The sequence below is a fragment of the Clarias gariepinus genome, chromosome 26, assembly GCF_024256425.1.
Source record: "Clarias gariepinus isolate MV-2021 ecotype Netherlands chromosome 26, CGAR_prim_01v2, whole genome shotgun sequence".
In the NCBI taxonomy this organism is placed as follows: Eukaryota; Metazoa; Chordata; class Actinopteri; order Siluriformes; family Clariidae; genus Clarias; species Clarias gariepinus.
Window position 1 is genome coordinate 9556069 of NC_071125.1, and position 23471 is coordinate 9579539.

The following is a 23471-nucleotide window of genomic DNA, read 5'->3' on the forward strand; positions in this document are numbered from 1 at the left end:
ATTCAAAGGAGATTATTGCATTTTGGATGCCTTCAGCATTGTTTTACAATAAGTAATTAAAAGACATTGAACTAGAAGGCATGTCCAAAGTTATGACAGGTAGAAAACAGTTAGAATGTTCACAACATTCTACTAAAAAGGTGGAGGTGGGTCTGCATCAAGGATTGGGTCTGAGCCCCTTCTTGTTTGCTGTAGTGATGGACCAGATGACAGATGAGGTTAAACAGATTGACATTGTGCTTTGTAGCGAGAGCAGGGAACAGGTGGAGAAAAATCTAGAGAGATGGAGGTACACTCTGGAAAGCAGAGGAATGAAGGTTAGCCACAGCAAGACAGAACCTAAGTGGAACGGTGAGGCTACAGGGAGCAGAGGTAAAGAGGGTGCCGGACTTTAAGTACGTAGGGTCAACAGTCCAGAGCAACAGAGAGTGTGGAAAGGAGGTAAAGAGGCAGGTACAGGCAGGTTGGAATAGGGAGAGAAAAGTGTCAGGTGTTTTTGTGTGATAAAAGAGTATCAGCGAGAATGAAAGGAAAGGTGTACAAGACAGTGGTGAGACCAGCGATGCTCTACGGCTTAGAGACAGTGGCACTGAAGAAAAGGGGTGATGAGTTCATCAGAGGGACAACCCATGTTAGATGTTTTGGAGATAAAGTCAGATTGAGGTGGTTTGGATATGTTCAGAGGAGAGATTGTGAATATATCGGTAGAAGGATGCTGAGGTTGGAACTGCCAGACAGGAGGTCGAAAGGAAGACCAAAGAGGAGATTTATAGTTGTAATGAGAGAGGACATGAAGTAAGTTGGTATGAGAGAAGAGGATGCAGAGGATAGGGTTAGATGGAGGCAGATGATTCGCTGGGGCGACCCCTGAAAGACGAATAAGAAGAAACATTTAGAATGTAAGAATAGAGTGAAAGGAATGTGAAACACTTATCAACTATTCCTTTAGCAGATACATCTCAATATCAACTGTTCATCCATATTATGGACCATGTATGGTGTGTGTAAACTTTTCACTGGTGGTGTAGTGACACTCCAGTCCAATAGATGGCAGCAATGACAAACACTCTTCCTCAACTCGAAGAAGAAGAAGAGCGTAATTTGCTAGCATGTAGCTCCTTAGAGTGAACTGTTTGTTTAGCTTTGTAAAAAATAAATAAATAAATAAAACAACAACAAATGGCTGCTCAGTGTCCAGTTGAGGTGATTATCTCAGGAGAGTCGTCAGTTAATACTAACGTTAAAGTTTTATCAGTGACACCGAGTGGTCAGGCTAAAGGGAAGAAACGAGCCGTTAGCCCGGCGACTCAGCCGCTAGCACAGCCGAGCAACGGCAATAACGGCAACAAGAGGAGGAAAGTGCAGTCAGTCCCAGCAGTCAGTCACACTCAGGTATTCTGATACAGATCCTCTACACTCGGTTACTGATATCAGCTGTTTTTCCCACACAATGTATATCATAGCTTAATTTATACAGAGCTGTGGATAAGATTAATGTGTCTGTGAAAAAAAAGCGGCTATAGTTATGATAAATACATTTGAAATCACTTGTTTTTGGGTCACTGAAATAAGTTCAAACACTATTATTATGATTTGTTGTTATTTATTACACCATCTGTGCAGCCAAATTCCCCAATTCTGCTTTATAGATTGTATAGTTTTTTCAAAAGTTTGTGCACACCTGATCATCACACCTACACTATATGGACAAAAGTATTTTGCCAAACTAGTTTGGTGAAGGCCCTTTTCTATTCCAACATGACTGTGTGCCCTAACACACAAAGCGAGGACTGTAAAGACATGTGGAAGAACTTGACTGGCCCACACAGAGCCCTGATCACAACCCCATCCAGCACCTTTGGGCTGAACTGGAAGCCTTCTCGTCCAACATCACCGCCCGACCTCATAAAGGATTTACAGAATGAATAGTCACGGATTCTCTCCAGGATTCTCATCCTGTGGACAGCCTGTCAAGAAGAGTGGAAGCTGTTATGGCTGCAGAAGGGGGACAACTCCATATTGAAGTATATGTATTTAAATACAATGTTATTGCAGGTTTGGCCAAATACTTTTGTTCATGTAGTGTAGATGTAGTTCTTCCTCAAACTGTTACCACAAAGTTGAAAGCTCTAGTCTCAAAATAATAGGGAAATAATCACTCACTTCTTCTGCTACACTGACTTAAATTCTGTCTTTTTATATCATCTAAACAGTTTACAACTTTGATGTGCTGGCCTTCTTACCCTGATCGCACATCACTCTGGAATCAGGTTTTAATCTGGACTCATAAGACCACATAATTGCCCCAAAGTCCAACCTTCATACTTTTTAGTAAATTTAACTTTTTTTTTTCTGATTAGTCTCACTAACAAGGGGTTTCTTATGGCCACCCATCTTATAAGTTCTCGTCACATTGTGTGCATGTGGAATTGCTCTCACTTTGACTTTTAAACATAGACATGGTTTTTACTGATGATTTTTTTCCCCATGCAATTTTACAAAGTGTTCAAGTGATCTCCAGTCATGGAGATCAAAAAATTGTTCCAAAAGGTTTGGATAATGTGTTGAAGAGTTCTTAACCCAGTAATCCTGTAATTACAACGCTCCTTAGTTGTTTTCTTTGCTTGATGCAGCCCAATAATTTAGCCCATTTTTTTTTTTCTTCATTTTTTTTAATTTATTTACTTTTTTTTGGCCAGGCAGTGTCTAAGATATTAAGCAATTTTGGAATTCAATTTACAGGTTGGTGGTGTCCATATTTGGTTTATAGTGTGTGTTACCATAGTGTTACCATGTTTCATGCAGCCCTCTTGCTAGATCCGTCATCTTCCAAGACTGAGCTGCTATTATGATTATTATTTCAGATTCTTCCAGTGGAATTGACGGATGGAAAGTTGGTTTCTACAGCAGATGTAGGTGCTGAACCAGTCACCAAGCCTCTGTCCTTTAAAGACCCCAAATTTGTGGTAGGTCTTTAGACAAATATTTCTCTCTGCGTCAAGGTCAGGAAATGCATGTCAAAGCTGTTTAGTTGAGGTGATGATTCCCATTTGAGCACAATCATGTATGACCCTAAATATTGTTGGTCTAGTAACTGTAAAAGAAAAACAACTTTACTTGTTTCATAATTATTGTTGTTGCTGTAGCACTCTGGCATTGGAGGAGCAGCTGCAGGGAAAAAGAATCGAACGTGGAAGAACCTGAAGCAGATTCTGGCAGCAGAGAGAGCACTGCCCTGGAAAATCAATGATCCTAACTGTATGTCCGAATCACGTTCAAACTGAAATTACAATTTGTTAAATGTTTACTTTTTATTACTTTTTGTACAGTAATTGTACACTTTTTATTCCTTACAGATTACAACATCGATGCTCCTCCTTCCCTGAAACCTCCCAAAAAGTACTCTGATATTTCAGGCTTACCGGTAAGTGCGCTTTGTTTCTTAGTTCTGTTAGTTGTTCTGTATATGATATTCATGTGCATTCATTATTTATTCAGTGAAGAACTACTTTAAAAATCCTAATGAGTGTAGAAGAAATTTCAATAAATAATTTTTTTTTATCAATATTATTAATGACTTTTTTCATCTGATGACCTACAGAGCCAACCTTCAACCGCACACCTACACACATACAGAAGTAAACATTTTGTTTTTTTAATGTAATTCATTTGTCTTTACATACTTAAAAAAAAAAGCCATCAAGTTGTTGCCCAGCGTTTGTTTATGAGCTGTCCTCACATTATATGTAAGAGTTTCTCAAGAATCTCTCTTTTTTTTCCTCTTTTTTTTTCCCTCCTGAGCTGTTTTTATTGCAGCAAGCCTTCTGTTTTAGGACAGAAGTATGACTTGGACTGCTTTTTATTTCCCCCGAACCTGTATGTTCCTGTTTCTGAAAAGATCTTCTGTCGTCTGTGCATGCTAATTAATCCACCATCCTAGACAGCCAGATTGCGGCTCGCCTGATATGTGTACTAGAGCAGGTGGTGGGATTTGGAACACGAAACTTGTGTAAAGACCATTAGGTGTAAACATAGATACCCAATGATGACTGGTGTTTTGTAAAAGTCAGTAAGGTTTAGGGCTTTTTAAGGCTTTTGCTTTCTTTCTTATGTTGGAAAGCCTACTTGGCAGCTACAATGTGTATTGTAGTTGTTTGACTTTTGGCAATTTAAATGTTTAGAGCAACATATAATCTAGAAAGTGCAGCTAGAATTTATTTTAAAGGTAGGCTGTTTGAGTTCACTGTTTAACTTTTATGGTTTAAACCAAATGCAGACGGTGCCTTTACAATGGTGAAATTTAAGACTTTTGACTTGTCCATTGTGCAAAAGCATTTCACATTAAGTAGACTTTGTACGTCGAATTGTGAATTTTAAACTTTTCCCAGGCTTCCTGTGCCATCGGCCGCCTGGTCATGAGGGTTAAAAAAATATACAGAGTACTGTGTTGCCAGCGTCTTTTAAATACTTTCTTAAAACAGAGGTTTTGTGCTTAACCAACTGTAGATTAATGCAGATGGGAATGTTTAATGTAGGCTAGGCTAAACTCTTATTTTCAATAGGTTCGGTGTACAATTTTAAATTCATGCTTTTGTTAGCATATGATGAATGTAGTGGGATGTAAAAAATCTTAACTTGGAGATCATCTGTATTCAGGTATTAATATTTATGACACAATTTGATTATTCCAATTTAATTTAATCATATAAAGATACATTTGAATCAGTTTAAATATCAGTCGCTGTAGTTATTCTACAGCAGCAAATTCTTGCACAGCACAGTGATGAGATTCTTAGCCACAGTAAAACGTTTCATTGGTGCAAACCTTTTAAATAAGACCGTACCTCTGTGGTTTGGAGCAACGCTGCAGTAATTTCTGTGAGTGTAACACCTGATCTTTAAAGAGACCGTGAGAACTGTACACACAACCATTTACAAACACCACTTGCACGTTACAGAAGCTCTGCTACGAGTTATTGCCATGTCCCCTGTACAGTCCTGACCTCACTCCAAGTCATTTCCACATGCTTGGGACATTAAAGGAGTTCCTGGAAAAGCAGTCTGATCATGGCTCTGGCGTGCTGAGAAAACTTTCTATCTTGATGGTATCCAAGCAGTAGTGAGATTTCTGGGATAAGTGTATTAGTGTAGCATGGGATTATATAGAGAAATAATAATAAAAAAAAGTTTTACTCTCATAACTCTGCACAATTAAAACTTCTGCGTCGATTTGAACACCCCCTGCACATCATGAATAAAGCATAATGAGCTACATTACACAATGAAATGCAAAAGGACCATCACATATTAGAAATGTATCTTTAACTATGACTGAGAGTCCTTTTAGTAAGCCCATAGCTATTGCTTCAAAGTAGAGGAATGTATGAGTATGAAATTCTTTTGTAAATCTTTTTTCTTTCCCCAGACAAACTACACAGATCCTCAGACAAAGCTGCGATTCAGCTCATCCGAAGAGTTTTCGTACATCCGTCAACTACCTACAGATGTAGTGACAGGATACCTGATGTTACGAAAGGCCACCTGCATTGTGCCCTGATCACAACATGTAAAAATGCCCATGTTCAATTTTTGTAATATATCAAGACAACACTGGACTCGCTTCAAATCCTGTTGAAAGGAAGTTACAGCGAGCACATCAGTGACTTCCTGACTGTGGCACAGGATCCCACAGACTGATTTCTTTTCCTCTTTCTTGTTATTGGTAAACTTTTATACATGTGCAGTGCAGTTTATTGTTAATTTTTTTTTTTATCTTTAGACTCAATATAAATTGTAAGTTAAAATATAAGTAAATATATGTAAATATAAGTTTGTGTTCCATGATTGTAGAATTTATAAAGCTGGAGCTTTTAAAGCGATGTCTGTTAGTCTTATTAACCACATGTGGCTGTGTTTTGCTGACCTCTGCTGTTACAGATAATAAATTATATAAAAGACTTCTAAATTACACATTACAAACTGAAGTAAAATAAGTTTACATTATTTTAAGAGTACAAGTGATAGCAAATGCAGATCAGCATTACAGGCAAGTTTTGCACTGGGTTACAACATGAAGTATGTTCATAGGGAATTAGGTGATTAAACTGCTGTCTGCATGTTCATTTTACTTTATATACTTCACAAATGTAAATTAAATTTAATGACTGGTAAACAGGTATGCAAAATATTAGCCTAATTAGACAAACACTAACAGAAGTGGTTAGCACCCCCAGGGTTCATGTCTGATTCCCGTTCAGGCTCAATTCCCGTCTCTGTGTGCATGGAGTTTGCATGTTCTCCCCGTGCTTGGTGGGTTTCATCCGGGTACTCCGGTTTCCTCCCAGGCCCCCCGTGACCCTGAATACAGGATAAAGCGGTAAAAGTGAGTAGTTCTTACCATAATCTGATTGGACGATGGCCATTTAAGAAGTAGTAATATCACGGTCATAGCACTCTATGTATTACTCTATGTCCCAGGTGTTCCACAGTCATTAATTACACTAACTATCAGGTGAAACAAGATCTGTATGGTCTGAGGAGAGCTGCTCTCTCCTTAGTCTGCAGTGCTGACGAGAGAGCAGCTACATGCCAAAACACACATTTAAAGCGGGTTACAGATGCACTTATATTTAATTTTAAAACAACACTTTTTTTTTTAATCATTGCTTCTAATTAAAGCCCTCCCAGAGATTGTACACCCTAGCATACTAGCTTTTGTTTTAAAAGTTGGTGGAGATTATATTCTGAAGCACAATGCACAAACCCCAGCCAGTGTATGCAGTGCCAGCCCCAAGCCCGAATAGAACGGGAGGGTTGCAACGGGAGGGTTGCATCAGGAAGGGCACCCGGCGTAAAACCTGTGCCAAGCTTGTATGTGTGACCACTTGGCCGAGCAGCCGCAGGACCAACAATTGCGCTAACCATCGGTTGCTAACCAGCTTCTCTACTTATACTGTGAGAAAATCCTTCATTGTCATTGTCAAACTCTATTTATGTTATAGTCAGACACACCATATTAAATATTAAGGCACACGAACGACAGACACACTTCCTGCGGCAAGTGTGTTCAATCTGGAGAAAAATATTAAAGTCTTTAAATAATACAGGCAAGATACACAAAAAACATCTTTTTATTAAAATCTGCTGTGAAACATGAAATGTGCCATAGTCTCAGTTAAAGGAGGGTTTCTTCACTACGCCGGAATCCTCACCAGTAACCGTGTGTTGAATTGTCTGACATGCAGTAAGTAGATTCATTACAGAAGGCAAACAAATTAAATGGCAAAAAAAAAAAAAATCCACAAATGTATTGTATCCTATTAAAATTCTGAATTAATACTGCCTTCATAATTATGTGCCTAAATAGTTATTATTATTATTATTATTCCTATTACGACGTTTCTTTCCTAAGCATTTAAACGAGAGCTGATCATATGTGGATTTACAAGGCAACTTACTCTTGGTGCATCAAAGAGCAAAACTACAAACGCCTTTAGAATTTCCTGTAGTTTATAAGCAACATGCATTAAAAATACTAAAAGCATTATTGCACTGTATCGAACTAGAAGATATCTGGGCAGAAAAAGAACGTATGTCTTCCTCTTTGTATGCAGATCCTATTACCTATGTTAATCTCATAAAGTCGATTTCGTGTCCATAATGTAAAACAAACAAAACTGAAACCAGAGATTATCCAACCAAGTGTTAAATACACTCAATTCCAGTTCAAATAAATGGCATGGAAATGCAAATATTAACAGCACCACTTGAAAAATACATGTATGTCTGTAAACAAAAAAAAGACCTTTTTACACTTAAAAAAAAAACTTGCACTTCTATACAGTTACACATAAAATATCTTTATCTGAAAACTCTGCATACTGAATATCTTACATTCATAATATTCTGTGCTATATACAACCAAAATGTCCCCTCATCATGAGCCACCTTGATCTGGCTGAAATATTTATTGCTTTTTATTTAGCACTTCAAATCTCCTTTCAATATGACACTTGCAAATCATCTCGCACATCCACTTTGCCCAAAGTCAAATGCAATATTCTGTTTACACTTAGTTTTTTCCGCCCCCCCTATAAATCACGTTGACACTTTTGTATCTTGAAAAGCTGACTTGGATGATCTACTTCACTATGTTTGAGAGACTGTTCTGCTCTGCATGCTGAAATATTCAGTAAAATGAGATGAGAGCCTTGGAGGAGGTGATAGAGCAGAGTTGATTGGCGGCACGGCAGGACTAAACGTTGTTGAAAAATCGCCCGGTGATGACGTGGTGACGATTTTCTGCTCAGTGTTCAGAGACATTTCTTGTCCCTTCCATCCCATGGCCTCATTTATATTTTTCACAGAAACCTGTTGATCAGAAAAAAAAAAAAGGCAAAAAAGTAATAACTTTTGCATAACTACTGTTTATATGTATGATCAATACATTTTAAAAAATGAGGACTATAAAACTCATAGGACTTTTTCCCCCTTGAAATAATGTATGTATTTTTAAATATGAGATAAGAACTGGGCGGTATGGTGGCTTAGTGATTAGCACTCTGGGTTCGATTCCCGCCTCAGGGTCTGTGTGCATGGAGTTTGCATGTTCTCCTTGTGATTGGTGGGTTTCCTCCCACAGTCCAAAGACGTGCAGATGCTAAATTGTTGCCAAATTGTCCGTAGTGTGTGTGTGTGTGTGTGTGTTTGCCCTGCGATTGATTGGCACCCTGTTCAGGGTGTATCTCGCCTCATGCCCAAAGTCTCCTGGATTAGGCTCCAGGCCCCCGCGACCCAGGATAAAGCCGTATAGACATTGAATGATGAATGAGAGAGAGAGTCGCTGTTTCAGGGTCAGACTTTTATCCCAGTGTGCAGGAGCTAAACATGAAGCCTACAGTAGAAGTGAAGGCTAAGGGACAACACCCTGCTGACAATTTCCCTCCAGAATTTATTTTTAACCAATCCTATTTTACCAATGTGTGTTTTATTTACTCACTGACTGGATGGAGAAGAGTTCAGTGAAGTTGGGCTGAGAGTCCCCCAGGAAGGAGCTGTTCCCGTAGGCATGATGAGGGAAGCTTTCTGCCCCCTCTTTAGGACTCGACAGCAGTATACCAATTTGAGATGTTCGAACATGATAAGGGAAATTCTTATTAGCTGCTGATGGACGCGTGATGACCTGTACGAAAAAATGTACAGAGAAAAAAAAAAAGTGATTTTAAATGTGCACAACCTTCCTACTCGGTACTTAGTATAGAATAAAAAGTGTTTAATTTCAAACGCAATGCCAATTATCCAGGGAAAGTTTTATTATGCAGTAAGAGATAAACAAAAGAATAAATCTGTACTGCCATAGAACTGTACAGTGGAACCTCAGATTGCGAGTAACACGGTTTGCGAGTGTTTCGCAATACGAGCAAAGATTTTTAATAAATTTTAAATCCATAATAATTTCATATAAATCTATTTTCTTCCTTCCTTCTCTGTATTACTCTGTACTTTGTAATTAAACACTGTGCCCCTTCACACACACATACACACACACCCCTCCTCTCCTCGCTTTCACACACACTCTCTCTCTCTCTCTCTCTAATGTAAACACTGCTCTGTTGCAATTCTATTTTTACTTTATATTTTGTATTTATTATTTTTATGTATTTTTTTGGGGGGGGGGCTGTGGAACAAATAATTTGAGTTTCCATTATTTCTTATGGGAAATTTTCGCTTTGGTTTACAAGTGTTTTGATATATAAGCCTGTTTCCGCAACAAATTATGCTCATAACCCAAGGTTCCACTGTCTAGTGATTTTACATTGAAGTAGTGGATTGTCTCACTCTGTGGAAAAAAAAGAAAACTTACTAAAAAGACAGTGTGAGCATAGAGATGGATGCCAAGCTGAATTCCATTGACGATCTTCTCCCGAGCCCATCGAGATATACCAAAGTTGGCAATAAGAGCCATGACGGGTACAGCAAAAAACCTGCCAGGAAAATAAAAGTACAAAATAATAAAACATAAAAATAATTTGAAAAGATTTACCCAATTAAAGATTTACCCTACATAGGAAATATAGTATGTATATTATGTTATTGTGTAGTATTTAACATTTCTCAACAGTTTTCTACACGATATTCTTACACTTAGGCTCCTTAGAAAATGCTGCTCTTTTTTTTTTTACTCACCATAAAGTGTATGCGGCAAAGAAAGGGATATAGAACGGCTGTTTCTCTGGATAATGCTTAAGAGACACCAGGACAGCATAGCAGAACCACACGTATGCCAGCAGCTGGAGGCTCATCAGTCCGTATCCAGCAGGACTGTCATAAGCATACAGTACTTCCCCTGGGTCAAAAAACTAGACACACATATTTCTGCCATGAACTTTAGTCAGATTAGATTAATGAAGCAAAACTTTTCTTATAGACTTAAAGCAACACTTAAATGTCTGCATAATATAAGTGGTTGAATAATAGCAAAATGCAATTCCCAAGAACTTTTAAGTAGTTGCTCATTGTGATACACTCTACATATATCTTACATTCTTGTAAGTTGCATTATGAGAGCACTGAACCAAAATCCATCAACACCTTTTGGAACCTTTTCAAATGTGGACCAAAAAAGGACATGACAACAATTAGCAAAGACCGCGTGCTGAATGTGTGAGCTGACACACCTATTTTCACTTTATTTTATTGTCATCCAGATGAAAAGCTTGAAATAGCATGCAATGGCTGAGGCTTAGTTTAGAAAGATGTAGTATATATTTGTCCATGATCACGCCACCTGATGTTGTTAAGAGACTGCGTTCTGACCTTCCTGATTTCTTTCATGTTCCTGTCGATCCCTTAAAAGATTTAAAGCTTTATCTCGTGCGTCTGTAAACCAGCATATGCAATAAGGGACATGCAATAAGATTAGAGACCTGACCACAAGTGATGGAAAGTTTGGATTATTTTAGTGACTCGGTTCCTTGAATTGCATTCATCAAAATGAATGGATTTGTTATTTAATTTTGTTCTTTTGATCAAAAATAAAATAAAATGTTAAATTTTAAAAACAGACCCCCAACGCGTCTACAAACGCAAATTTTTTGCTTAAAAATGAACGGATCACTCTCTGATACTAGATACTACTAGTTCTTTTGAGTTACGTTAAATGAATAACCCATCACTACTGACCCCTACACAAATTTAGTCCCATTTGCAATTAAAATAACCTACAGTACAAACTTATGGGAGGCTTTCCATTTCCACTTTTCCATTCAGCCACATGAGTATCGGTAAGGGTTGGTCCTGATGTTTGGAGAGGAGGGTACTTTGGTACTTCGGTACTTTGGGCATTTGGTACTGTACATCATCCCAAAGATGTTCAGGGTGGTTGAGGCATCCCAAAGATGTTAAGGGCTCTGTGCAGGCTACTCAAGTTCTTTCACTCCAATCTGACCATAATGAAGCTCATATTGTACACAAGGATGTCGTAATGCTGGAACAGGTTTGGGCCTCTTAGTTCCAGAGAAGGGAAATTTCCAATGCTGCAGCAAGCAAAACCGTTTTATACAACCGTGTGCTTCTAACTTTGTGCTAACAGTTTGGGGCAGAACCATGTCCTGGCCACTTAGTGTATAAAGTGTATACAAAATACCTTTACAGGAATCTGGATCGAAATCTGTAATAAGCAAGGCATTTAAAACTGTAGCAAGAAGAAAATGCACTGGAGAGGAGCGTGAGCAAGACTTTCACCTCTGGATAGCAGTGGATAATAGGATTTTAATAAGTACAGTAAAGCACAGGTCATACAGAAAAGGCAAAATGTAGTGATTGTGATAAAACATCTAGGTCATGAGGCATGAAGTCTTACAATGAGAATAACAGGTTTCGGGGGAATGGAAAAGCTTACGATCACAGCAGCAGTTCATAGAAAGTACATGTTTGGGTCATCTGAGAAATGACTAATAACTAGAGTTGGAAAATGAGAAATGCAGAAACAAATAATAAATTATAGTGTCTTCTTTTCATTGCATATGGATACTGTAATTTGAGTTTAACACAAAAAACCCATGGTATTCACTTGTGGAGCCAGATGTAAAAAAAATTCACTACTAAACTCATATAACTCATACACTGCATTCCAAATTATTACGCAAATGATATCTTTCTCTGATTTTTATAATCAGTCAATGCAAATGACAGTCAGTATAATTTTCTAGTCATTAACTATTAGGGTATAATTTTAATTTTATTGAACAAACCTCCTAATGATGACAATATTTATTTAAAAAATAAAAAACTGAAATCGCACGGTTCCAAATTATTATGCACAACAGAGTTAAAACATTTTATAGGTTGTAAAGAACTAAAAATGGGCTTTTGTTGAATATGCAGCATAAGGAGGTTATATTTACTGAAATCAAAAACTATTTCAATCAAAAACATCCTAACAGGGCATGTTACATATTAACATAGGACCCCTTCTTTGATATCACCTTCAAAATTCATGCATCCATTGAACTTGTGAGTTTTTGGTCAGTTTCTGCTTGAATGTCTGTGCCGGATGTCAGAAAAATCTCCCAAAGCTGCTGTTTTGAATTAAACTGCCTCCCATCCTCATAGATCTTTTGAGGATTCTCCAAAGGTTCTTAATGGGGTTGAGGTCAGGGGAGGATGGTGGCCACACCATGAGTTTCTCATCTTTTATTCCCATAGCAGCCAACGACACAGAGGTATTCTTTGCAGCATGAGATGGTACATGTCATGCATGAAGATGATTTTGCTATGGAAGGCACGGTTCTTCTTTTTGTACCATGGAAGAAAGTGGTCAGTCAATATACTTTGCAGAGGTAATTTTCACATCTTCAGGGACCCTACAGGGGCCTACCAGCTCTCTCCCCATGATTCTGGCCCAAAACATGACTCCGGCAACTCCTTGTTGGGACATGGTGGCCATCCACCAACCATCCACTATTCCATCCATCTGGACCATCCAGGGTTGCACGACACTCATCAGTAAACAAGACTGTTTAGTCTTCATGTATGCCTGGGCCCACTGCAACCGTTTCTGCTTGTGAGCATTGGTTAGGGGTGGCCGAATGGTTTATGCACAACTGCAACCATCTACCTGTTTGCTGCTTTGTAATGGCATTTCAGAAGCTGCTCTCTTAATCCGATGAATTTGTCTGGCAGAAACCTTCCTCATTCTGCCTTTATCTGCATGAACCTGTCTGTGCTCCCAATCAGCCACAAATGTCTACACGGTACGATGAGTTTTCATAAAATATCTAATGTTTTCACCTTGTCCAAGACATTGCACTATTTGACACTTTTCGGCAGCAGAGAGATCCTTTTTCTTTTTCATATTGCTTGAAACCTGTGGCCTGCTTAATAATGTGGAACATCCTTCTTCAGTACTTTTCCTTTGATTGGGTTTATCTGGCTATTTATCACACATGTCTGAGATTCATTTCAGTAATCCAAAGAGCCCCGAGACACAACACCATCCATGAGTTTAATTTAAAAACTATACATTTAATGTTTATGACACTTACATCCAATTTGCATAATAATTTGGAACACAGTGTATAAAGCTAATTACTCACTCACTATCTATACCGCTTCAATCCTGTATACAGGGTCTTGGGGGCCTGGAGCCTATCACAGGAGACCTTCAGGTTTTTTATTTTTTTACAGCGGGGGTACACCCAATTAGCCTAATCTGCATGTCTTTGAACTGTGGGAGGAAACCAGAGTATGTGAAGGAAACCCACCAAGCATGGGAAGAACATGCAAACTCCATTGCACCTGGAGGTGCAAGCTGACAGTACTAACCACTAAGCCTCCGTGCAGCCAAGTTACTACATACAGTAATAAAAATAGCATTTCAATAATACTTAAGGAAAACTTTGAATAAACATACGCATAGTTTATTGTGAAAGTCGTTTAAAGTCAAACTATTCTCATCATATCTCTGTGTTTCATTAGCAAAATGCAATTCCCATCAATAAACATCAATAAGAATAAGTAACCTTTAAAACAACCTAAAATGTTTCGTCATTGTTCTTCTGTCGCTTGTGATAAAGACAGTGTGATGGAGGAGATCATAGCATTAGCAGTGCTCAACCAGAAGTTAGTAAGTACTAGTGAAAGTAAGAGGTGAAGTGATTAGGCAGCAGAAAGTCTGGGTGCCTTAGGCAGATACACTGTAGTGTGCACTTAACTCTGGTGTTACAGACTGCATTAACAGGAGAAACTATCCGATGAGGAGAAATGAGCGAGGGCTTTAGGGACTCTAGGGGCTACAATTAACTGTGTACAGGGAGCTCAAGGCACCGGGCACTGCAGGTAAATTTGGTGTAGAAGGCAAGTGCAGTTTATTAAAAAGATCAATGTACAGTATGTGTCATGCAGCAGAAGCAGATAAAACTGCAATTATTTATAATGCTTTAAAAGACAAGGCTGTTCAACAATTCTGAAATACAGGGCAAAAACAGTATCAGAAAACAGGTGAAAGGACAGAATATCAGCAAACATGATATATTAGGGCACGCAGAATCTTAAAAAAACAAACAACAATAGCACAGTTGTGTCAAAACCAGGGAACCAGAAAGCAGCTTTATGTAAAGCTGGTGGTCATGTTGGTAGGCGGTTACGCGAGTTGAGAACTGGAGTTTGTGGCAGCCCTGTAAGTAGGCTTGGTTCCTTCTTCTCTCATGCATTGGTTTAATGTGATGGCGCTTGATAATGAGCGAATTATGATAAATTAATTAATTATTCATAAATGAATGCAGAAGTGGTCATCAACAACAATCAGATAGACTGTAAAGTTTGACTTGTGTTATGGACTTTAATGAGTGCCAAAAAAACACTCCCACCATTACACCACCACCAACACCAACCAGTACTCTTCACACAAGACAAATTGTGTTCCTGGATTCATGATGGTAAAGTCAAATAAATGAATGCATCGGACCAGGCAACATTTTTGTTTAGACGATTTAGACAATTTTCTTTTGGACGACAAAACTTATGTTGTCTTTTGCTCTTGTTGCCGATCACCTCTAGGTTAGATATTGTATGCTAATATATTGTAATATGTACAGTACAGTATACATTCTCAGATGATTTTCTGCTCACCATGGTTGCAAATAGTGGATAGTTCAGTTACCGCAGCCTTCGTATTACCAGGAAGAAGTCTGACAATTCTCCTCTGATCTTTCTCAAGGACACGGCATTTCCACCTGCAAAACCACTGCTCATTTTTTTTCTTTGCTTTTTACACCATGCCCACTAGTGAACCCTTGAGACTGCTGTGCATAAAAATACCAGGAGTCGGTGGCAAATCATCCCAACAAAGTCACATCTTGTCTAATCCGATGGGTGCATAAACATGTTCAGTGTTCATACTCTGGATAACAGAACATTTGTATTATTTCAGAATGAGTATTATACAAAATGAGAAATTATTACCTCAGCTTCATATATGAAGAGAATGATGTAGGTAATTGTATAGATGGTCATGTAGATAGACAGCTTGACAGAGCCACTGTGACTTATTCTTGCTCTAAATGGAAAACAGAGATTTAGTTACTGAGGGTATTTTAGAATCTTTACAGATACTGTATGAACAAATTGTCCAGTATTATAAGCACCAACCTTTTGTACAGTAATAAGCAATTGAATACTTGACAAATTGTGACATTAATGGATTTGGATAGAATGTGACATAAATGGCCATTTTGGAATAATAAGAGTAATGTGAATGGGCTCACTTGCATAAACACTTCCCTGTCCTTCTTAGCACTACTCCTGCATTTCTCTTTTTTTTCAGTAAGTGCACTTAGAGGAATGAAGATTGTATTTTATTTTTGTTTTACTTTCACTTAACGTCTAGCTGACTAATTGCCTGTTTTCATATTTGTTAAGTGGTGGGTAATTCATTCAATTTTAATATAATTCGAAATCCTTACAGTAATATATTCATAAGAATGATCTATTATTTTATTCCAAGTGCCGAGGAATCTACAAAAAAGTGACTAAAAGTGTGCACATCTAAAAATGTCCTTCTTAAACAACTTTCTTCCTAGTTAACTGCTCAATTTGATATATCTTATCTGTTTACATAACAATAATAAAATTGTAAAAACAAACATTATAAGGTTATATTATTACAGATGTTAGCTAGCCAGTTGGTTAGCTGCCACCATATTTAGTCATTTAAAACAAAGAGCCACGTCACTACCTCTGTAATTGGCCAAGACTAGCTACAGGCCTTAAACTAGATTATACAAGCTACAGACCTTCAAACTATCTCAACTAGCTAATACCTGCTATAGACCTTTAAACTTGCTCAACTAGCTAACTAATTCTACTAGGTAGTACTAGCTACAGACCTTCAGTTAGCTCAACTGGCAGATACTACTGTAGCTACAGATCTTCAGCTAGCTTAATTAGTGGATACTAGATACTGACCATCAGTTAGCTCAATTAGCTGATACTAGCTACAACCCTTGAATTAGCCTCCTTAGCTGATACTAGCTACAGACATTCAGTTAGCTTAATTAGCTGGTTTTAGGTACAGAACTTCAATTAGCCTATTTAGCTGGTACTAGCTATCGACCTTCAGTTAGCTCAATTAGCTAAAACTAGCTACAGACCTTCAGTTAGCTCAATAAGCTGATACTAGTTAGCTAATTGTTGGAACTAGTGCAATTGTATTGTCTTCACTTTTTCTCTTGTATTTATACACTGTAATGTCCTTATTTTTTATTTGCATAAATTGTTTCTTCGCTGCTGTAACAAAGAAATTTCCCCGCTGTGGGACGAATAAAGGTATATCTTATCTTATCGTAGTACAGACCTTTAGTTAGCTCAATTAGCTGATACTAGCCACAGATCTTTAATAAGCTGATACTATCTACACATTTTCAAATTAGTTTAACCATCTGATGCCAGCTACAAACCTTTAAGCTGGCTAAACTAAAAGAATACAAGCTACAGACATCTATACTAAAAAACAAACTGTTATTAGCTACAGATAACTAATTCAAGCATCCATTACCAGATATTTCCCTTAAAACTATTTCAATTATGTGATACCCTACACAGAGCTTCAACTAGCTCAACCAGATGACACATCTCCTGGGAATACTCTGGACTGGCAGACTCATACTATGCTCCTAACTAGTACATACTGTAATAGGATAAAGCTGAGATCTTTTACCTTGTGACAGTGAAACCTTTCCCTAAGAGAATCAGCATCAGGAGGAAGATCAGGAAACTAACAGAGAAGAGCAATTTTCCTAAAGTGATAAAAACAAAAGGATTAGGTTTAAGTGATAGATTTTATGCTTTGCTCTTACAAAAAACTTGTTATATGCAGTTCTTTCAGTTTGCATCTAATCGTTTTAGCCTTGTGAATGAGAAAGTACCATTATTTAAATTATTTTCAAGGTAAAGGTACATCTTTTACTGGAACATCCAAATCATTGTGTGTAATTATAATATTTGTACACCTTCACTATAAGGGTGCCAATAACACCCAAGCTGTCATCACACAATACCAATCTTCAACTGTACAGGATAAAGTGCCATACACTAAATGTCTACACATCAGGTTATATTATGTTTTATTTTGTAAATGCATCTATATTCTCTGTCTGTGCTGTCCAAAGTTTTATGCATCTGTATAGTTGTTTTAAATTACATTAATGAGTAGGTCAACAAATACAGTATATATAAGTAAGTAAAAATATACACAATAATGATAAAAGTAATAGGTAATAAATTAAAGAATAAAGTAATATTTACTGTATGTAAGTAAAAAGGAAGGAATGTAAGCACTGTGAGCAAATAAACAAAACAGTAAATAATTCTGTAATTAAATGAAGTTAGAAAGTAAGTTAAGAATCAGTAACTTGTAATGAAATTATAAGGTATGCAAGTAAAAAATAAGTAGTATGGTATGTACCAATTATATAAAACAACAGGTAAATTAGTAAAAAAAAGTAACTTAATAAATTGTATATTAATTTAGTTAAGTAAATAAAAGTTATGCAATTAAAAATTAAGTAACAAAGTATGTATTAATTAGGTTACAAATATGTCAGTTGGTAGGTAAGTAGTTTAGAAAGTGAGAAATGTAGTAAATAAGTAAATATTTTGTTAGATGGTAATTAAGTAAAAAATAAAAAAATAAATGCATACAGTATAAATCGATGGTAAAATGTAAGTACAGAAGTACATAAAATTTTATTTTGTAATTAAGTAAATAACGTAAGTAAATAAGTAAAAAAATTAAGTCAGTAACTAAACAATTTAGCTATTATGTGAAGAAATAGCTTTAAACTGCTACCCACAAGCCCATTATTTAAATGTCCTATGCAAAAGGAAACCCCCCACTTATCCTCATAAAAATTTGATTTACATCAAACGCAGCCTTATTTTTGCATGTGTTACAGTAATAACCTTAAAAAAAAGAAGAAGCACTCAACATGCTACAGCAGGGTAAGATCCATTTTTGAAAAGGACGTAAATTTCTAGCCATTGTTTTCATGAAATAATCTCATATTTGACCAATAAAAAGATCATTTAAACTCTTAAATGTGTTTATTGACTCACTCACCGAGTATCTTTAGACACCCATTTCCCACTCCATCTCTGGCATACAGGCCCCAATATATACAAAAGAAGAGCAAACTGAGAACTGGGGAGAAAAAACACAGCATGGCAAATCAGAGCTGTAGTAACACTAGGGCAACGGGAGTAAACACAAAGCTGAAAACACATAGCAAGAAGGCAGTCAAGGAGGAAAAATGGCTGAGTGAATATCAAGGAAAAAATGAAATGACAGATCTGATGAAATAAATACACAATTATCTGCAGATACAGATTTGATACTGAGTGTAAAGCTAACATTATATGAGCAGCGTGAGTTATTGGCCGTCCTTTCTCACCCTCTACTCCCGCTGCAGTCATAAACATCTTATATGTGGTATGAAGCAGCTGCCTTCCTTTCAGGTTATCTAAAAAAAATACATAGAAAGAAGAAAAAAAACATGCATAAAATAGGCATAGACACATAAAACCCTCCCAAAATGTTATAAAAAATGCACGCTCACCTGAAATATTGTATACTGATATTGACTATACACATTTTTTTCACTTAAAGGGATAATATTTGTTCTAATTATAAAAATAATCCTTTACAAATTTTGTAATGTGGCCCAATACAATTAGTTTATTTTCTAATAACGCCACATCTTAAAGTGTTTTTTCCTGTAAAATCTTGTTTTGCAGGATTTGCAATTTTTTAATAAAGCAGGTCATGCTTTTAAAAAATAAATGGTTACAATTTAGTGTTGTGGACCTTGTGTTCCAGTAGCAATTACCATTCGTTCTTTCTAAAAAAAAAAAAAAAAGAAAATGGAAAGTGCAAAGTCATCTAATCTGAAAACCTATAATGCACAAATTGGAGCTAACATGCTAAACAATAAGGACGGAAATCAGCAGTAACCTCCCGATACAATATTATCACGATATCTACTGTAGGTGTTGATCTTATTAAAATTGCATAAACTTTATAAATATATTAATTCCATATTACATTTTCCCCAAAATTTTTAACCAAAGAAATGTACAAGTAATTTATTATAACTTATACCACGTAGGTTTTTTCACTTAACAACCACACGTAGCATCTAATTAATACAAACTAAGTATAAATACAAGAGTTTAACAATTAACTGAACAGAATGCATCTCTGTCATTTGCCATAATTATTCTTTCCAAACAAATTTAACAAATAATTCACGCCTACCACACAGGATGAATATGTGTAAATAGTAAATAGTAAACTACCTATAGGATTACAAAGAACTGCAACGTTTTACTGCCTCAAATGTCTTTAAAGTCTCGAAACCCAACTTGACAGTAAGCACACGGGCACAAATGGCTTCTAAAATGGGTACACAGGGTTGACTAATTTTTGCTTGCGATGTTTTGAGATCAGGGTAAACGTGTGTGATGAGTGGGTTTAAGATTGATGCGATCACTGAGTTTGGAGTCAGAGTCAGGGGTCGCCACTCCTCTCTGCTCTTTCTCTAGACCTCCTGTCTGGCAGTTCCAGGCTCAGCATCCTTCTACCGATATATTCACAATCTCTCCTCTGAACATGTCCAAGCCACCGCAATCTGGCCTCTCTGACTTTATCTCCAAAACATCTACCATGGGTTGTCTCTCTGATGGACTCATTCTTGATTCTGTCTATTGTTGTCGCTCCCAAAGAGAATCTTCATCTCTGCTACCTCCAACTCTGCCTCCTGTCTTTTCTTCAATGCCACTGTCTCTAAGCCATAGAGCATCGCTGGTCTCATCACTGTCCTGTACACCTTTCCTTTCATTCTCGCTGATACTCTTATCGCACAACACACCCGAGACTTTTCTTCACCCGTTCCAACCTGCCTGTACCCGCCTCTTCACCTCCTTTCCACACTCCACACTCTCCGTTGCTCTGGACCGTTGACCCTAAGTACTTAAAGTCCTACACCTCCTTTACCTCACCGTCCCACTTGATCCTTCTCATTTACACACATGTATTCTGTCTTGCTACGGCTCACCTTCATTCCCCTGCCTTCCAGAGCGTACCTCCAGCTCTCTATATTCTCCTCCACCTCTTCCTTGTTCTTTGTACAAAGCACAATGTCATCTGCAAACATCATAGTCCATGGAGACTCCTGTCTAACCTCATCTGTCATCCTGTCCATCACCACAGCAAACAAGAAGGGGCTTAGAGCCGATCCTTGATGCAGACCCACCTTCACCTTGAACTCTTCTGTCACACCTACAGCACATCTCACCACTGTCTTACAGCTCTCATACATGTCCTGCACCACTCTAACATACTTCTCTGCCGCTCCAGACTTCCTCATACAACACCACAGCTCGTCTCTCGGCACCCTGTCATACGCTTTTTCTAAACCTACAAAGACACAATGCAACTCCCTGTTACCTTCTCTGTCCTTTTCCATTAGCATTCTCAAAGCAAATACTGCATCTGTTGTACTTTTTCTAGGAATTAAACCATATTACAAATGCTCACCTCTGCCCTCAACTTAAGCTTCCACTACTCTTTCCCAAAGCTTCATTGTATGACTCATCAGCTTTATTTCACTGTAGTTGCCACAGCTCTGCACATCCCGCTTGTTCTTTAAGATCTAATTAATGAACATAGATCAATTTAATATAATACATTAAAGATCCACCAATAGATGACTTCTCCATTTCTCTGGGATCCTCTCACAAGATCTTGTTAAACAGACTAATCAGAAACTTTACCGCCACCTCTCCTAAGCATTTCCAAACCACCACAGGTACTGTACGATATCAGGACCAACTGCCTTTCCACTCTTACTGATTTTTGCTACCTTCTGCTACTCCATAACAGTCACCTCTTCTATTCTTTGTTCTCTTTCATTTCCCTTTTCATCTTTACTAAACAAGTAAACGTCACATACTCATTAAACTAAAGTATTCAAAGGCGCTGTGGAATAATTAGAAGCAATCTAATTATATACAAAACAATAGTTTTAATAGAGTAGGTTGCTTCTTTTTAAGCAGTCATTAATAACTCATTAAAAAATGAACTCACATGCAAAGTAGCAGGAGAGAGAAAACACACTGGCAAATATAACCAAGAAGGTGATGTCCGTTTCCAAAATTCCTGACACAGACAAAAGAAAATGGAAGAAAAGTATGTATGTGAGTAAAGGAAAGCATTTGACATGTGTACTGTACTTAATAGAAATAGAATATTGCACACTGATTATGTACAGCTTTCTTATAACATATACTACTTTTGGTCCTGTATGCTTATATTTCATGCAAAAACAGAAGTATATATTTCTTTCTCTTCAGTTGCAACATGTTGGCATGCACATATAAAGTTAACCTAATAACACAGCATTGCATTATACTGTAGGGAAAATATAAATCCTGTTAAATTGAACTACTTTCTCCAGCTATCCGAGATACATATTAATCTTCCACTTTTTCACTTTCATTGTAACATCTTCCCATAAGGTCTAATAAGCGAGCCTCCTTCTGTGTGTCTCACCAAACTCGTCTGCAGAGAAATGTTGTTTCCAGAAAGACTGCCCATTGGTCAGCTTCATCTCATACTCCAGCTGTAACCCTCCACCCTGTGAGTGTGTGAGAAACAGGATAGAGAGGCAGAGAACTATTCAGAACACAAAGAGCTCATCTATAAAGGACTTCAATAGCATCAGACCTTCTAGTTCTTGAGAGGATTTGAGGCAAGCTTGAAAAAAAGATAACACGCTTTGATTTCATTTAGTAGGAAATCCTCCTCTCTCTTTATCAAAAAGGGGTAAAGAGTACGGAGCGTACGCTGTCAATGTGGCTGGAGATGGTGTGAGGCTGAGGGAGCGGATAAAAGACAGCAAGGTATCAAAGGCTAGAAAATAAATGCATTGAGTTGGGAATAACAGAAAGCAAGCTGATCTCTTCTAGGCTTAGACGTGTGTAAGTAAAAACAGTCTTTTTAATGCACACCTCTTCAGCACAATTTCAATCTGTATACATAAAAAGAAAAGTTTTGTTTGTTTACTGGTACAGAACTCAGCTTTTTTTAATGCTTAATCTTTGTCATACATTGGAGGACCCAGAAAAATGTCCGTCTGTCCAGATTTTAAGGAAACTTTGCCAGTACTTAGGTATTTGCCTGAAGTTTAACCTGCACCATCAATCAAAATGTTGAGTCAAAGTGAAGTCATGAGCGGTTATGTGCCAGATTATGTCATAGCATCTAGTGCTTTTTAATTATTTATTTATTTATTTTTACTAATTTAGTGCTCTGTCCCTCCAGGTAGGCGTGGCTATACGCACCACTCAACAAAGTCAATCAACACGATACTTTACCAGATATACACAGAGTATGCAGAAGACACAAAAACCGACTGTAATGGATCCACAAACAACTACAATTCTCACTAAACACAAATGAAAGCGCGACACAGCATGGCTTACTCCACAAAAAGCCAATTACACTCTGAAAACTGAACCTTTAAAGATGAATGGACAGATTAAAGTGTGTTTAGTCTTCCTGCAAAAAGTTTAAAACCAATTTGTTATATTTGTTCCGAAACCGTGGCGCTAATAAAAAGCAGTGATGTGAAGTAATACATGAGTTGTTAGAGCAAACATATCCGGATCAGCCCGAGGAGAAAGTATGTAAAATACCCAGACTGACAGCCCAGAGTTATGTGCTAAAACAACCCCCTCCCCCCACCCCCGACACAGATTGCCCCCTATATAATCGATATAAAATAATTTTCAAAAAATAAAAAAAAATGGCTCAGAATTTACTGAAATGCCACTCCTGAACAGGAGACAGTGTCAGAAGCATCTTCCCTGGGCTAAGGAGAAAATGAAATCCTCAGTGGTCCCGCAGGCTAATGGCC

At 37.5% G+C, this 23471-nt stretch overlaps 2 protein-coding genes across 2 annotated transcripts in view; one reads left to right on the forward strand and one right to left on the reverse strand.

The window, feature by feature from the left end:
• Positions 1-1162: 1162 nt before the first annotated feature.
• ino80c (INO80 complex subunit C) lies at positions 1163-5755 on the forward strand. The gene is made up of 5 exons (XM_053487525.1): positions 1163-1392; positions 2865-2966; positions 3147-3258; positions 3357-3424; positions 5426-5755. The coding sequence occupies exons 1-5, from the start codon at positions 1180-1182 to the stop codon at positions 5555-5557; spliced, it is 627 nt and encodes a 208-aa protein (XP_053343500.1). The 5' UTR covers positions 1163-1179; the 3' UTR covers positions 5558-5755.
• A 1413-nt stretch (positions 5756-7168) lies between these two features.
• Positions 7169-23471, reverse strand: part of tmem145 (transmembrane protein 145) — a 30126-nt gene continuing 13823 nt past the window's right edge. The window contains exons 6-15 of the mRNA XM_053488132.1: positions 22106-22190; positions 21641-21712; positions 18948-19016; positions 18617-18697; positions 17216-17294; positions 15463-15556; positions 10186-10358; positions 9863-9983; positions 8999-9181; positions 7169-8370 (exon numbers count right to left, since the gene is read on the reverse strand). Coding sequence (XP_053344107.1) covers positions 8149-8370; positions 8999-9181; positions 9863-9983; positions 10186-10358; positions 15463-15556; positions 17216-17294; positions 18617-18697; positions 18948-19016; positions 21641-21712; positions 22106-22190 — 1179 coding nt within the window. The 3' untranslated portion in view covers positions 7169-8148. The remainder of the gene's footprint in view (positions 8371-8998; positions 9182-9862; positions 9984-10185; positions 10359-15462; positions 15557-17215; positions 17295-18616; positions 18698-18947; positions 19017-21640; positions 21713-22105; positions 22191-23471) is intronic.

Coding starts and splice junctions, on each gene's coding strand:
- ino80c (XM_053487525.1), top strand. CDS start 1,180: ATGGCTGCTCAGTGTCCAGTTGAGGTGATTATCTCAGGAGAGTCGTCA. Junction 1,393..2,864: donor CAGCAGTCAGTCACACTCAG/GTATTCTGATAC, acceptor TTATTATTTCAG/ATTCTTCCAGTGGAATTGAC. Junction 3,425..5,425: donor CTGATATTTCAGGCTTACCG/GTAAGTGCGCTT, acceptor TTCTTTCCCCAG/ACAAACTACACAGATCCTCA.